Source organism: Bubalus bubalis, chromosome 21 (genome assembly GCF_019923935.1).
Source record: "Bubalus bubalis isolate 160015118507 breed Murrah chromosome 21, NDDB_SH_1, whole genome shotgun sequence".
In the NCBI taxonomy this organism is placed as follows: Eukaryota; Metazoa; Chordata; class Mammalia; order Artiodactyla; family Bovidae; genus Bubalus; species Bubalus bubalis.
In genome coordinates this window covers 14,260,734-14,276,424 of record NC_059177.1, presented here as the reverse complement: position 1 = coordinate 14,276,424, position 15,691 = coordinate 14,260,734, and the positions used below count along the sequence as shown (strand labels likewise).

Sequence of the window (15,691 nt, the reverse complement as noted above, 5' to 3'; positions counted from 1 at the left end):
ATGCTGAGTTTTCCAAATTTGCTGCCATATTGAGTGTAGCACTTTCACAGCATCATCTTTTAGGATTTGAAATAGCTCAGCTGAAATTCCATCACCTCCACTAGCTTTGTTCATAGTGATGCTTTCTAAGGCCTACTTGACTTCACACTCCAGGATGTCTGACTCTAGGTGAGTGATCACACCATCATGGTTATCTGGGGTCGTTAAGATCTTTTTTGTATAGTTCTTCTGTATCTTTTTGCCAACTCTTCTTAATATTTTCTGCTTCTGTTAGGTCCATACCATTTCTGTCCTTTATTGTGCCCATCTTTGCATGAAATATTCCCTTGGTATCACTAATTTTCTTGAAGAGATCTCTAGTCTTTCCCATTCTATTATTTTCCTCTATTTCTTTGCACTGGTCACTGAGAAAGACTTTCTTATCTCTCCTTGCTATTCTGTGGAACTCGGCATTCAAATGGGTATATCTTTCCTTTTCTCCTTTGCCTTTCACTTCTCTTCTTTTCTCAGCTATTTGTAAGGACTTCTCAGACCATTTTGCTTTTTTGCATTTCTTTTTCTTAGGGATGGTCTTGATCTCTGCCTCCTGTACAGTGTCACAAACCTCTGTCCATAGGTCTTCAGGCACTCTATCAGATCTAATCCCTTGAAACTATTTTTTACTTCCATTGTATAATCATAAGAGATTTGATTCACGTCATACCTGAATGGCCTTGTGGTTTTCCCTATATTCTTCAGTTTAAGTCTGAATTTTGCAATAGGGAGTTCATGACCTGAGGCACAGTCAGCCCCCAGTCTTGTTTTTGCTGACTGTATAGAGCTTTTCCATCTTTGGCTGCAAAGAATATAATTAGTCTGATTTCAGTATTGACCAGCTGGTGACATCTGTGTTTAGGGTTGTGTCTTGTGTTGTTGGAAGAGGGTGTTTGTATGGCCAGTGCGTTCTCTTTGCAAAACTCTGTGAGCCTTTGCCCTGCTTCATTTTGTACTCCAAGGCCAAACTTGGTGCTCTAAGTAGGTAAGTTTATGTCACTGGGTATGTTTGTATCTGCTTTGGCAAACTCCAGGAGATGGTGAGAGACAGGGAAGCCTGGCATGCTACAGTCCATGGGGTTGTGAAGAGTTGAACATGACTTGCTGCCTGAACAACAACAACAAATTTACATCATCGTCTAGGAGAGTTCCTATATTTTCTTCAGGAATAAGGTCCATATATTGAAAATCATTTATAGACCAGTTGTTAAAAATGTCAGATGAATTTTGTGGAATGTCTTTCCTGTTACATATAGGGTAAAGAACTGAAAGGTATGCATGAAATAATGTACATTTTCCCCCTTCTTTTCAGGCAATCACTCTCTTAACTGAATTAATCAGGGAAAATTTCAGGAACAGCAAATTGAAACAGTGCCTTTTACCAACCCTGGGAGAGCTGATCTATCTTATAGCTACCGAGGTAAGACTGTCTGATTAACTCTCTTGCTCTCTGATGTGTTCAGACATTTCCTGGCTGATAAGTGTTAATATCAAAGTGTTTTGATTTTGCCTCTTAGGGCATATATAAGGAAATCAGTGAAAATTTTGCCTGTGGAGGGGAGAGGCTCTTGGTGTCTTTCTGACTCTTCTCTGTCTCCTGGTCAGTCTTCCCTCTTTCCCAGTGCCTCTTTCTCTTTAAAGTGTAGGAGAGTCTCAAGCTGTATTTTAAAGCCAATGGACCAGAGCCCCTCACGCACCCTCCCCGCAACACTGTCCCCAGGTTGCTGCCATCTTTGACTCGTTTAGGCAAGAAGATTTCATTGATTCTTCCAGTATAAAAACACCATTGATATTTAACACCCTAGGGTGTGTGTATAGTATGCCAGGCTTCCCTGTCCCTCACCATCTCCTGAAGTTTGCCAAAGCAGATACAAACATACCCAGTGACATAAACTTACCTACTTAGAGCACCAAGTTTGGCCTTGGAGTACAAAATGAAGCAGGGCAAAGGCTCACAGAGATTTGCAAAGAGAACACACTGGTCATAGCAAACACCCTCTTCCAACAACACAAGAGACGACCTTTTAACGTGAGTGTGTGCGTGCTAAGTTGCTTCAGTCGTGTCTGACTCTTTACCTCCTATGGACTGTAGTCCACCAGGCTCCTCTGTCCAGGGGATTCTCCAGGCAAGAATACTGGAGTGGGTTGCCATATTCCCCTCCAGGGAATCTTCCTGACCCAAAGATTGAACCTGAGTCTCTTACTTTCACCTGCATTGACAGGCAACTTCTTTACCACTAGTGCCACCTGGAAGCCTCCCTTATGGCTCAGATGGTAAAGAATCTGAAATGCAGGAGACCCGGGTTCAGTCCTTGGGTCAGGGAGATCCCCTGGAGAAGGAAATGGCAAGCCACCCCAGACTTCTTGCCTGGAGAATACCATGGACAGAGGAGCCATGGAGACGCAAAGAGTTGGACACAACTGAGTGACTAATACACATGCTGTTATTAATAACATGGTGGTGAGAGTTTGTGGCTGCAGATTTTGACCTCTTTTTTGGGGAATATCTTAAATAGATACAGTTATATTGTGAGTCATTCATTTCATGTGATGCTCTGTTTTAAATGAGTGCCAGTACGTTATAAATTAATCAGATGTTCTTTGTTTCCACTTGTTTTGGTTCTAGAACTTGCTTAAATGTTATATAACCTCAGTATCCTTAGTATCTAAGTTGACTCTCTGGATAATCATCATTTTAAGACAATTAAAGTAATTGTTAGAAAACATCAGTATTTAAAATCACTTAGTTCCATATTTAGTATTGATAGCTGGTACAGCAAATCTCTCCTCCTTATTCTTCCTTTTCATAAATGTCTTGGCTCTTCTTGGTCATTTGCATGTCAGAAAAAATTTTAGAATCAGGTTGTCCAATTATGAAATCATCTTTTGAAAACAGCATCGACTATGCAGAAGTCCTGATATCTTTATGATTTTGAGTCTTCTAATACATGTTTGGAATTGTGCTGAGTCTATTAGAGTATTAGTACATTTATGTACTATTACATAGTATTAGTACATTTAATGCACAAAAACTTATGTTTCTGTGTATTTATATTACAAGGTTTTTTTTTATGTAAGTGATTTATCTCATAAAGCTTTTTGTGTATTTAGCTTAGTTGAGTTTATTCTCAGATAATTTTATATTTTGAAGAGATACACATTCATGAAACTACAGACCTTAGAAGTATAGCAAGGTACACAGCCTATGGTCCCTTTTCTTTTTTCTGTCCCCTTCTGTGTAGTTCCCCAGTAAATAACCATCGCAGTTGCTTTCTTACTTATCCTTACAGAGTTATTTTTGCCTGTAATGAGAAAATGAGAAATGAGAAAGTAGAAATGTAGATTCTCACTTTGTCCCATTTTATGTAGCAGGTAGAACAACGATTTTCATTCAATAGTTACACAGTATTAAAAAGCATATGGAGTGCATACACTGGAGCTAATTGTTAGTAATTAATATGCATGTCTTCTTCAGTTAGTATTTAGCGCTCCCTCCCTTCCTCCTCTTGCACTGGAACGTTCTCTTGTGTGCTAAGTTTTGTGAAAGACAGCTTTCCTTGTGGTTCCTGGAGGGTGTGGATGGAGAGTTTATATCAACTTTACTCTTGCCTTGGGCCCTTGAGGCCTTGACATCAAAGCTCAAAGTTCCCAAGTTCTGCAGGCTCAGAGAATGAAAGCAAACTTCAGTGCTCTGTTTATCCCTTCATCTTGCAGCTGATTTTTGGCTTGATTATTTGTTTTTTTTGTCAGCTCTCTGAGGCATTTTAAGGATGTAGAGTAAAACTGCTTTCCTTAGAAGAGTGATCAGGTATCTTGTCTGCCATCTTATCAGGGATGGGAGTCTGTCTAGTCCAGTTCTTTTTGTGAGTGTGTCTTTTTTTTTTTTTTTTTAACCTTTTCTGTCAGCTTAACTGAGGTATAGTTGGCATACCATAAACTGCACATGTTTAAAAATTGCAATTTGGTCAGTACTAATAGAAGATATTAAGAAGAGGTGGCAAGAATACACAGAAGAACTGTACAAAAAAGATCTTCACAATGCAGATAATCATGATGGTGTGATCACTCACACTCAACTAGAGCCAGACATCCTGGAATGTGAAGTCAAGTGGGCTTTAGGAAGCATCACTACGAACAAAGCTGGTGGAGGTGATGGAATTCCAGTTGAGCTATTTCAAATCCTGAAAGATGACGCTGTGAAAGTGTTGCACTCAGTATGTCAGCAAATTTGGAAAACTCAGCAGTGGCCACAGGACTGGAAAAGGTCAGTTTTCATTCCAATCCCAAAGAAAGGCAATACCAAAGAACGCTCAAACTACCACACAGTTGCACTCATCTCACATGCTAGTAAGTAATGTTCAAAATTCTCCAAGCCAGGCTTTAGCAACACGTGAACCATGAACTTCCAAATGTTCAAGTTGGTTTTAGAAAAGGCAGAGGAACCAGAGATCAAATTGCCAACATCCACTGGATCATGGAAAAAGCAAGAGAGTTCCAGAAAAGCATCTATTTCTGTTTTATTGACTATGCCAAAGCCTTTGACTGTGTGGATCACAATAAACTGTAGAAAATTCTGAAAGAGATGGGAATACCAGACCACCTGATCTGCCTCTTGAGAAACCTCTATGCAGATCAGGAAGCAACAGTTAGAACTGGATATGGAACAACAGACTGGTTCCAAATAGGAAAAGGAGTATGTCAAGCCTTTATATTGTCACCCTGCTTATTTAACTTATATTCAGAGTACGTCATGAGAAACGCTGGGCTGGAGGAAGCACAAGCTGGAATCAAGATTGCCGGGAGCAATATCAATAACCTCAGATATGCAGATGACATCACCCTATGGCAGAAAGTGAAGAAGAACTAAAGAGTCTCTTGATGAAAGTGAAAGTGGAGAGTGAAAAAGTTGGCTTAAAGCTCAACATTCAGAAAACTAAGACCATGGCATCTGGTCCCATCACTTCATGGCAAATAGACGGGGAAACAGTGGCTGACTTTATTTTTCTGGGTTCCAAAATCACTGCAGATGGCGACTGCAGCCATGAAATTAAAAGACGCTTACTCCTTGGAAGGAAAGTTATGACCAACCTAGATAGCATATTCAAAAGCAGAGACATTACTTTGCCAACAAAGGTCCATCTAGTCAAGGCTATGGTTTTTCCTGTAGTCATGTATGGATGTGAGAGTTGGACTATAAAGAAAGCTGAGCACCGAAGAATTGATGCTTTTGAACTGTGGTGTTGGAGAAGACTCTTGAGAGTCCCTTGGACTGCAAGGAGATCCAACCAGTTCATCCTAGAGGAGATCAGTCCTGGGTGTTCATTGGAAGGACTGATGTTGAAGCTGAAACTCTAATACTTGGGCCACCTGATGCAAAGAGCTGACTCATTTGAAGAGACCCTGATATTGGGAAAGATTGAGGGCACGAGGAGAATGGATGACAGGATGAGATGGTTGGATGACATCACCGACTCAATGGACATGGGTTTGGGTGAACTCTGGGAGTTGGTGATGGACAGGGAGGCCTGGCATGCTGCGGTTCATGGGGTCGCAAAGAATGGGACATGACTGACCAATTGAACTGAATATATGTATACATCTGTGTAACCATCACCACAGTCAAGATAATGAAAATCTCCATCGCCTCCAAAAGGTTTCCTTAGCACCCTCGGTAAACCCTTCATCTTTCCTCTCTCCCTGTCCCCAGGCAAGCACTTACTTGCCTTCTGTCATATAGACTAGTTTGCGTTTTTTAGTCTTCTGTAAAGGGAATGTTACAGAATCACATTTATTTCTGAAAGTAGATCTGAAGAATCATTTCTCTTGCTACTTACTTTAATTGGATATAAGCTAGGCTATTTTAGTATAGGGATGATTCTGTGGCCATGACATTTGACCACATCTTAATGATATGGCAGAAAGCAAAGAAGAACTAAAGAGCCTCTTGATGAAAGTGAAAGAGGAGGGTCAAAAAGTTGACTTAAAATTCAGCATTCAGAAAACTAAGATCATGGCATCTAGTCCCATCACTTCATGGCAAATAGATGGGAAAACAGTGGAAACAGTGACAGACTTTATTTTTTTGGGCTCTAAAATCACTGCAGATGGTGACTGCAGCCATGAAATTAAAAGACATTTGCTCCTTGGAAGCAAAGCTATGATCAACCTAGACAGCATATTACAAAGCAGAGACATTACTTTGCCAACAAAGTTCCATCTAGTCAATGCTATGGTTTTTCCTGAGGTCATGTATGGATGTGAGAGTTGGACCATAAAGAAAGCTGAGCACCAAAGAATTGATGCTTTTGAACTGTGGTGTTGGAGAAGACTCTTGAGAGTGCCTTGGACTGCAAGGAGATTATATCAGTTCATCCTAAAAGAAATCAGTCTTGAATATTCATTGCAGGGACTGATGCTGAAGCTGAAACTCCAATACTTTGACCATGTGATGTGAAGAACTAACTCTTTGGAAAAGACCTTGACGCTGGGAAAGATTGAAGGTGGGAGGAAAAGGGGACAACAGAGGATGAGATGGTTGGATGGCATCACCAACTCAATGGACATGAATTTGAGTAAGCTCCGGGAATTGGTGATGGACAGGGAAGCCTGGCAGTCCACGGGGTTGCAAAGAGTCGGACATGACTGAGCGACTGAACTGAACTGAACTAATGACAGGAAGTTATATCCACAAAAATCACTAATGTTTCATGCAATGAGGGTGTTTTGTGGCTTTGCAACTTTGAATGTAGGTAAACCTTAACATCTCAGGGCAGCGCTGACCTACTGGGACTGACCTGAAGTTATCGATACCTGTATACACACACACACACACACACACACACACATGTGCATACATACATATCGTGTATAACATAGAGACTGATGTACTGACCTTTTGGCTCTCTGGCAACACCCCAAGGTTACAAGCTTGAGGACTGCAGTCCAGACTGTGATTCTGTAGAGGAATGTGTGAGACAGCATATTTTAGTTTATGTATCTTTTTCTTCCTTTTGTCAAAGATGCATAATGAGCTAGAGTCAGGTGTTCCCATGTTTTGTCTCTTTTGGTCCAGCACATCACCATCTGTCACCTGGCCTGTTGAAAGAACTCCCAGATGGTCTCGTTGCATCACTCTTGTGTGCACTGCAGTCTTTTCCCCAGACCTAAGCTGGAGAGAGCCTGTGGAAGCACAGGCGACTCCACCGTTGTCACTCCTAGAGCTCTCCCTGCTCCCTGTCTTCCTTGTTGTCACGTCTAAAGCCCTCTGGTCACCTCTGGGCCTTGGGGACTGCTCCTCAGTTCCCATATGACCTTTGTCCTCACTACCCTCTTAGCCGCTTCCTCCTTCCAGCCTCACTGGCCTCCCCATGGGTCCTCGAACCCCCCACACCCTGATCATGCTGCCATACTTGTGCATTCGCTGTTCTTCCTGCTCACAGTGTTTACCTGCAGATATCTGCTGTTCATCTTCTCTTGCATGGAGTTCTGCAGAGAGCCTCCTTCTGAACCTGAGAACTGTGAGATGAAGCCCTTTGCATACAGACTTCCTCTAACCCCTTGGCCAGCTGTGCTTTTCTTTATAGCTTGCATGACTGTCTTGCCTTGTTTATTTTGTTTAAGTAAAAAAAATGTTTTTTGTGCCCACCGCTCCCTTCCCACCACTGCCCCACTGAACACCATTAAGACAGAACATTTGTCTGTCTTGCTCATAGCTGCATGACTGTTGTTTAGAAGAGTTCTTGGCACACAGTAGGTGCTTGTTTTCAGTCATGAGCTGCAGCGTGGCCAGTGGGACAGGAGGGAAGTGAGCAGGAGACAGGGATGTGACCATGGAAGGCTCCTCAGCCAAGTTGGGGGCCTGGGTTTTGATCCTAAGGGCAAGAGGAAGCTGATTAAGAGTTATAAGAAAGGTAAGGATGTCATCTGACTTAAGTGCTGCAAGGGTGACTCTGGTTTCAATGTGGAGAATAGATGGGAGGATTGAAAGAGAAGCTTCTGGACCCTAACTGTGAGTAAGTGAAGTAGGAGCAAAATCAGGAGAGGAGTGGGTATTTCAGAAAAGAGTTTATAGGGCTGAATGTGGAAGTTAAGGTCCAAGAAAAAGGACTACAAAAAGTCCCCTGGGTTGAGTGGATACAAAAGTCAACCAGGAACCCAACAAGAGCTGTTTTTGTATTTATTTAACATGGAGTGGGAGGAAGAAGAAGTCAGACTGTTGTGTGTTGAGGATTTAGAGGGACGTGGGATCCTGAGGAAGCCAGTGTAAAGTGAGCATGACCATGGGAAAGAGCAGAGGGGTGTGAGGCGGAGGGCTGTTTTGAAAATGGGAGATGACAGTGAGTCTGGTAGAAATAGGAAGGATCCCATGGAGACATGATGTTGAACACTTAGGAACAGTAAGGGATAGTCCAGAAGCTGGTGACCCTGAAGGAAGAAGAGTGGGAGGGGACTTGTGAGCCCACATGGAAGGGGTGGAGGAACCTGTCCTACAATGACCCAGGGTATGGGCAGCAGCCAGCTGCAGGTGGAGGTGAGCGCGTGGTTCCTCTCTTGTGACTTTCATGATCTTTGTGAAGAAGAAAAGCGAAGTTTTGGGAGGGCAGTGGGTTGAAATGCTGTAGCTTTTCAGGAGAGGGAATCGAACAGAGAGAGAAGCAGGCCTGGTGAGTGACCTGGAAGGTCCCTGGGCTTCCCCATTCTACGTTACTCTGGAGTCTGTGTTTTTGGTGTCCCCCCTCCCAGAGCCCAGCTGTCTGACCACAGGCCTAGAGAGAACAAGCCACTGCCTTCGGGTAAGGCTGAGTTTCCCCAGACCTGCGACAGTGAAACTCCAAAGGATGAGGTCCTTCAGGCCTTTGTCAAGAGTGATTAAATTATAGGCCAGGAATCTCAGTGGCAGCCAAGGTGGGTAGGGGTAGACGGGGGTAAAGAAAAAGGGTGAGGAACATGGGGAGTAGGGTCCAGGGATGTTAAGGAAACCCTGTGGTGAATGTCGTGAATAAATGAGCTGAAAGGGAGGCACATTGTGTTTGAAAGTTAAATCGGGTGCTGAACTGGTGATTTTTGAGCTGGAGCAGCTCTGGTTGATAATGGCTAGATTATAACCATGTGTGGCATTTCATGATTAAGGGTACAGTGTTAACGAGTCACAGTTCCCATCATGGGTATTAAGTACTTTTGGATCAGTAAGGTACCACTTCTAACATTTGGACAATCTTAAAACAGAAATATTCTGTCTAAGCAGAAGCTACTCTCTTCTGTTATAACAAGAGTGTTTTTTTTTTTCACCTTTCTCTGTGGCCCCTGATTGATTTTGTGACTTTATTTGTTAGGTTCCAGGAGAGTTCTTGTGGTTATTTTTCTAACTTAGTTCTTCTGTGAAAGAATTATTCCTGATATCCTTCCAATCAGTGTACTCATTGATCCTAGTTACTTGCTTTTGTCGAGCTTCATCTTGCTAGGTAGCATACTGTGTTTTCCTTGTTCCTATGGATTATCCAGAGATGCTACTCCAAACTGCGTGTTCTGTGCTTCCACGTCATTCCAGATGATGTCATACCTTTAGGTAGAAGTGTGTGTATCGTAATCTGTGGTTATCAGTGGAGTGGTTTCTCTATCAGCCAGATCATGCTGTCATCCCTTGGTTCTTTCCATCTAGCTGTTGCTGAGGGGAGCTTATCAACATCATATATGACATACTGGGAAACAGAAGAAATGCTTTGTATGTACACTGCAGTGAAGGACCCCTCATCAGGTCATAATTGGCAGGTTGTAAGCAGTACTTGCAGTAGAATGTTAAGAAGTTCGACGTCATTTGTGTATGTGAAACTTAGCCTTTTTTCTTGAAAGGGTTAACACCTTCTGTGCCGTTAGCCTCACTGCCTTTCCTTCTACTTCATTTTTAGGAAGAAAAAAAAAAGCACCCCCGAGAATGCTGGGCTGTTCCCTTGGCTGCATACACGGTGCTAATGAGGTGCCTTCGGGAAGGGGTAAGGCTGCTTTGTTGTCCTCTGTAGACGCCTGCAATTGTAATAACCCTTCAGGCACTGTGTGAGGATTGTAGCCTGCAGCGGTGCTCGAGCCTGTCAGCCGAGTACTGTACCGCTCCTGAATTTAAATCATCCCGGCAAGCCACTGTGAGCCTGTGACCTACAGGGGAGCAAGTGAAAAAACCAACTCACATTCACTTGTTTAAATGTCTTGCCTTTTAAGAGACGATAGCAAATATAAACAATCTAAGTAGCTCTCAATTATATATCGTTAATCCCCCGCTTCCAGTTACCAGTAACTCAGTTTAGTAAGCCAGGTGTATGCAGGGAATTTTCTGCCAGCCTCGATAGCCCGGTGATTATCTTGTCATATTGCCATTTTGTGGTTCAGAAACAAGAAAGCTGCCACCAGCATCCACTAATTTTAATATTAAGTAGTCGTTATTATGTGATGTGGTTTCTTCAGTTTATGCACATCCCTTCTCTTGCTATTCATGGTTGAAAACCAGCCAGCTGGCCAACCAGCCAACTTGCATAAGTAGCTCCTGTATGTGACCGTGAGGAGGATTTATAACTGACCTCAAAGGCTGGCATTTTTGTTTGCTTTAAACCTTGACATTGTCTCACCCAAGGCAAAGCCATAGGCTAAAAGCATTCCTTAAGGAATGAAAAAAAAAATGTCAAAACAAACATCTTCCTTTTGAGTTCATTACTTCATGCATGTTATGGTAATGGCATGATGTTCCAAGTACAGAAAAATCTCTGCAGTTTTCCCCTAGTGATCCAGAAAGGCATTGAGAGCACGTCCCAGCCTGTAGGGTGAATGTGTAGTCCCTTGTCCCTGTGGGGCGTGCATGAAGCCAGTGAACTGCGCTGTATCAACAATATGAGAATTAAGTTATCTTTATCTGTAGTCAAAAGACATGTTTGGGTTTATCATTCAGGGCCTCAAGCTAGGCACGCCCAGGGGGCACACGGATGAAGAAGGTGGACTTTATGTTCATGCATACATCTACCTGTTGTGGGAGATGAGATAAAACTATAAAGTGGAATCTGTCAAGTGCATTCACACCGAAGAACAAAATACAGGAGCTCAAAGGAGAAAGAAGTCTTCCAGGGATTTTTTAAATGGTGTAAAGAAAGTTTTAGAACTTTGTATCTTTAATTTATAAAACTTAGATTAATGCTGAGTAAAAGATGGTCAGTTCTAGCCCATGAGGTGGTGTCCTTTATTAGATATGTCCTCTCCAACCGCTCCTGTATTTATCATCGAGTACATACTATGAAGAATGTTTGCTATGCATGTGCATTGTTGATTGTAACATAATGATATAGCTAATGATAGAGTTAACAGTGAGTATACACACTTGTCTTTTATTCTCTCTTCGTAAGTGTGTCAGGTCTTGTATATGTTTCATGAAGAGGGAAGACAGTCTAGAACTCTCTAATTTGTGAAAATTTTATATATTTGGAAGACGTTTTAGTGTATGCTTTGGCAGCACGTACACTAACATTGTCCCTACAAAATGACAAATTCAGAGGTGAACATTCCCCCTAAAAAAGGATTTGTCTTTTCAAAAATAATTCAATTGTAGCAGTTCTTGAGGCAATTTGTCTATTGTATTCAGGACATAGTTGAAGGTAAAATAATTTTTAAGCCACTTGTCTTCGATGATTTAATTTTTTTAATGTAGAAAACTGTTTTCCCAGCTCCTACTGGTATTTCTGAATGTAGGTTCTTTTCTTACAGAAGAGTATATGAATTGTATGGATATGGTTAAAAGCGCATACTCTGACTCACTCTGTTAAAAAGCAAAAGGCTGGTTGCTTAGAGAATTCTCTGTCTCTTCTGGATTGAAATTTGTACTTTCTTTCAAGGAGTAACCGCTATTCTGACTTTGGTGATAAACTTCACCAAGGTTTTCTTAAATTTTTTTTTTCTTTTCGCAAATGTTTCTTTATTTTGTTTCCCTTTTTGAGTGTGTTGCTAAATACTAGATTGATTGATTCTAAATGGATTGGCACCGTGTTCTTTTTTTTTTTTTTTATTTTTTGAGACTTAATTTTTTTTTCTTTTGCTTAAAGTTAGGTTGAGGTTGATACATGTTGATTGTGTAAAGTGCGGCTCATCGGTACCACTGAATAGTGTGTTGGTGTATGCCTCAATGCAGGAACACACGTGTATCAGTTTATATAGGAGTATCCATTAACCCACATCTTCTTGAACGTTTGATAGAGTCGCAGTTTAAATTTTTGACAATCTCATGACCATTAAATTGTTTCCTCAGTGTCATTTTAATATGTATTTTCTTGAGTACTAATGAGGATGACCATCTTTTTCTGTTTTATCTTGGTTTTTGGAATTTCCTGTTTTGAAAAAGATTATCAAGTCTTAAGCCAGTTTCTTCTGTTGCTTTGTAGGAATTCTGCATACCATCATCCTCCACCAGCTATTGCTATAAAATGTTTCAAGTATTAGAAAAGGAAAGAAAACTAGTGGCCTTTATTTCCATCAGCTGTTAATATATTTGCCTTCTTTGCTTTGCTGTAATATGTGTGTATGTATATATATCCATATATGTGTATTTATTATTTATTCATTTGTTTATTTTCTGAGATGTTTGAAAAAATTCAGATGTCATGGTACTCTACCCACAGGAATTTCTTTTATGTATTCTGGATATTAATCTTTTCTTGTTTACACGGGTCCCAGATACTTTTCTATTTTGTGTTTGATCTTTTCGTTTCCTTTACAGTGTCTGTTGCTAAGCAGAAGTTCTTAATTTTAATAGATATTTCTCAATCCATAAGATGTTTGGTCTTTTCATTTTCTTTATAGTATCTGTGGCTAAGCAGAAGTTCTTAATTTTAATAGAAATTTATCAATCCATGAGATGTTAATCTAACACTAAGATGTGCTATTACATATTCCTTTGTGTGTATCAGTTCAGTTCAGTCGCTCAGTCGTGTCCGACTCTTTGCGACCCCATGAACCACAGCACGCCAGGCCTCTCTGTCCATCACCAACTCCCAGAGTCCACCCAAACCCGTGTCCGTTGAGTCAGTGATGCTATCAGGGAAGCCCAAAAATAAATAAAAGTTTTTGTGTATACTTTTATTTATTTTTGGGCTTCTCTTATAGCTCAGTTGGTAAAGAATCTGCCTGCAATGCAGGAGACCCCGGTTTGATTCCTGGGTCAGGAAGATCTGCTGGAGAAGGGATAGGCTACCCACTCTAGTATTCTTGGGCTTCCCTTGTGGCTCAGCTGGTGAAGAATCCGTCTGCAATGCGGGAGACCTGGGTTTGATCCCTGGGTTGGGAAGATCCCCTGGAGAAGGGGAAAGGCTACCCACTGTAGTGTTCTGGCCTGGAAAATTTGCAGAGTTGGACACGACTGAGTGACTTTCACTTTCACTTCATTTATTTTTGGCTGTGCTGGCTCTTCGCTGCTGCACAGGCTTTCTCTAGCTGTAGCGAGTGGGGCCTACTCTCCGTGCGGTGTGCAGGCTTCTCACTGTGGGACTTCTCTTGTGGAGCACGGGCTCTCAAACGTGCGGGCTCAGTTGCTGTGGCTCCGGGGCTCTAGAGCGCAGGCTCGGTAGTTGTGGCGCTTGGTCTCAGTTGCTCTGAGGCATGTGGGGTCTTCCCGGGTCAGGGATCCAACCTGTGTCTCCTGCACTGGCAGACGGATTCTTTACCATTCAGCCACGAGGGATGCCCATGTTATTCTTCTAAAAGTTATTTTTTATTTTTTCCTTTTTTCTGTTCAGAAGTTTATTTGTAATTGTTTTGTGTGTCTGTGTGTGGTGATACGTGTGGGTCCAGTTCTGTTTTTAAAATAAATGTAATCAGTTATCCCAGCATCATTTAATGAAAAGTCTTCTCCCCACGACTCTGATGTCACCTCTGTCATGTCTGTGCATGTCTCTTCCTGGGCTCTAATTAGTTCTGTTGGGCTATTATCTGTGCCATGCTGTTTAAATTAATAGTCCTTACTTTTTAATAATTTTGAAAATAAACACTGACATTTTTTGTTACCCTTGTAATCTTTTTCATGAGTTTCTGAGCTCCTTTTTAATTTTCTTTTTACTTGAAAAGTTGATTCTAAAAATTACATGTTCACCTGTTGGTACATTGATTGAGAGTATACGTCTATGAATAAATTTAAGGAGGATTGATAGTAGTGAAAATGGAAGGCATACTCAATGAGAAGACTAACAAGAGAATGTCATATTTGGTTTAAAAAACACTGAAATAAGATGATTGTAGTTCTTTTTTTTTTTTTTTTTTGATTTTTCAATGCTAATTTCTGCATTCTCTGATTCTCTTTGATGGAATGCATACAAGAATAACTCTGCTTTTTATGATGTATTTATCATAAAATATCTTGAGTCAAATTATAACAGGGGGATCGAGATTTCATTTTCTGACGGGGGACACATGTACACCTGTGGCTGATTCATGTCAGTGTATGGCAAAAACCACCAGACTAGTGTAATTCCTTTGAATTTTCCATGACATTCTGCTAATGTATTTAATTCACTGCTTAAGTCAACTCTCTCAGATACAGCTCCCATTCTTTAGAAGTAGCATTTATGAAACATATTATGTACTGGCTGGATACAGGAGAGGCAAAGATGATTAAGATACTGCTCTATCTTCATTTATTAGGAAAGTGATTTTTTTTTTAATCTCTGGTTTAGTGTGCCATTTCTTGCTGTTTTGTAACTACATTTGCATTTTCTTTCCTTCTCTTACGTAGTGACTAAGACACTCAAGACTATCAACTTTCGTCTCAACCTAGTGTTAGCTGTGTCCCATTATTTTGACATGTAGTGTTTCCATTATTGTTATTTTATAGATAATCCCTGCTGCTGCTGCTGCTAAGTCGCTTCAGTCGTGTCCGACTCTGTGCGACCCCACAGACGGCAGCCCACCAGGCTCCCCTGTCCCTGGGATTCTCCAGGCAAGAACACTGGAGTGGGTTGCCATTTCCTTCTCCAGTGCATGAAAGTGAAAAGTGAAAGTGAGGTCGCTCAGTCGTGTCCAACTCTTAGCGACCCCATGGACTGCAGCCTAGCAGGCTCCTCTGCCCATGGGATTTTCCAGGCAAGAGTACTGGAGTGGGTTGCAATTGCCTTCTCCACAGATAATCCCTAGTTTACATTTTTTTCTGGGTCCAGGCTTTTTTATGGGATGGTTTAAACTTTTTCAGGGAGGTGGGATTTTATTGCCTCTTTTTTCTTTTGTTATAATAACAAAGTTGCATTACTGTATAGATTAAGAATGTCTATTCTATTTCTCTGTATGTTTTTAAATTTTGGTAAAATATATATACTATTTGCCATCTTAGCTATTAAGCATATAGTTCAGTAGCATTCAGAACATTAACATTGTTGTGCTGTTTCTGTTGTTCTTAAATATATTGATGTTTTCTGCCTAACTTATTGACCTTTTTATACTTTCAAAGCTTAGTAACATGCCTTATTGAAAATGGGCCATTGATTCTGATTTTTACCCCTTATCCTTCTAATCTGTGCATTGAGAAAAATGTGCTATGGGAATTGTACTTTTTTGTTTTAATTCATATGTAAATTTCTTAGAAGACAATTTTAGTTTTAAATTATAAATTTTGTTCATGTTTCTGGTGCATAGATAACTAACTTTG

General features: G+C 41.0%; 1 protein-coding gene across 10 annotated transcripts in view; it reads left to right on the top strand.

Moving 5' to 3' along the window:
* The window catches only part of ULK4 (unc-51 like kinase 4), a 505,777-nt gene that overhangs the window by 80,493 nt on the left and 409,593 nt on the right, over positions 1-15,691 (top strand). For all 10 annotated transcript variants that reach the window (XM_045163883.1, XM_045163885.1, XM_045163880.1 and 7 more), the window contains exons 18-19: positions 1,346-1,453; positions 9,939-10,022. In XM_045163883.1, the coding sequence (XP_045019818.1) occupies positions 1,346-1,453; positions 9,939-10,022 (192 nt within the window). The remainder of the gene's footprint in view (positions 1-1,345; positions 1,454-9,938; positions 10,023-15,691) is intronic.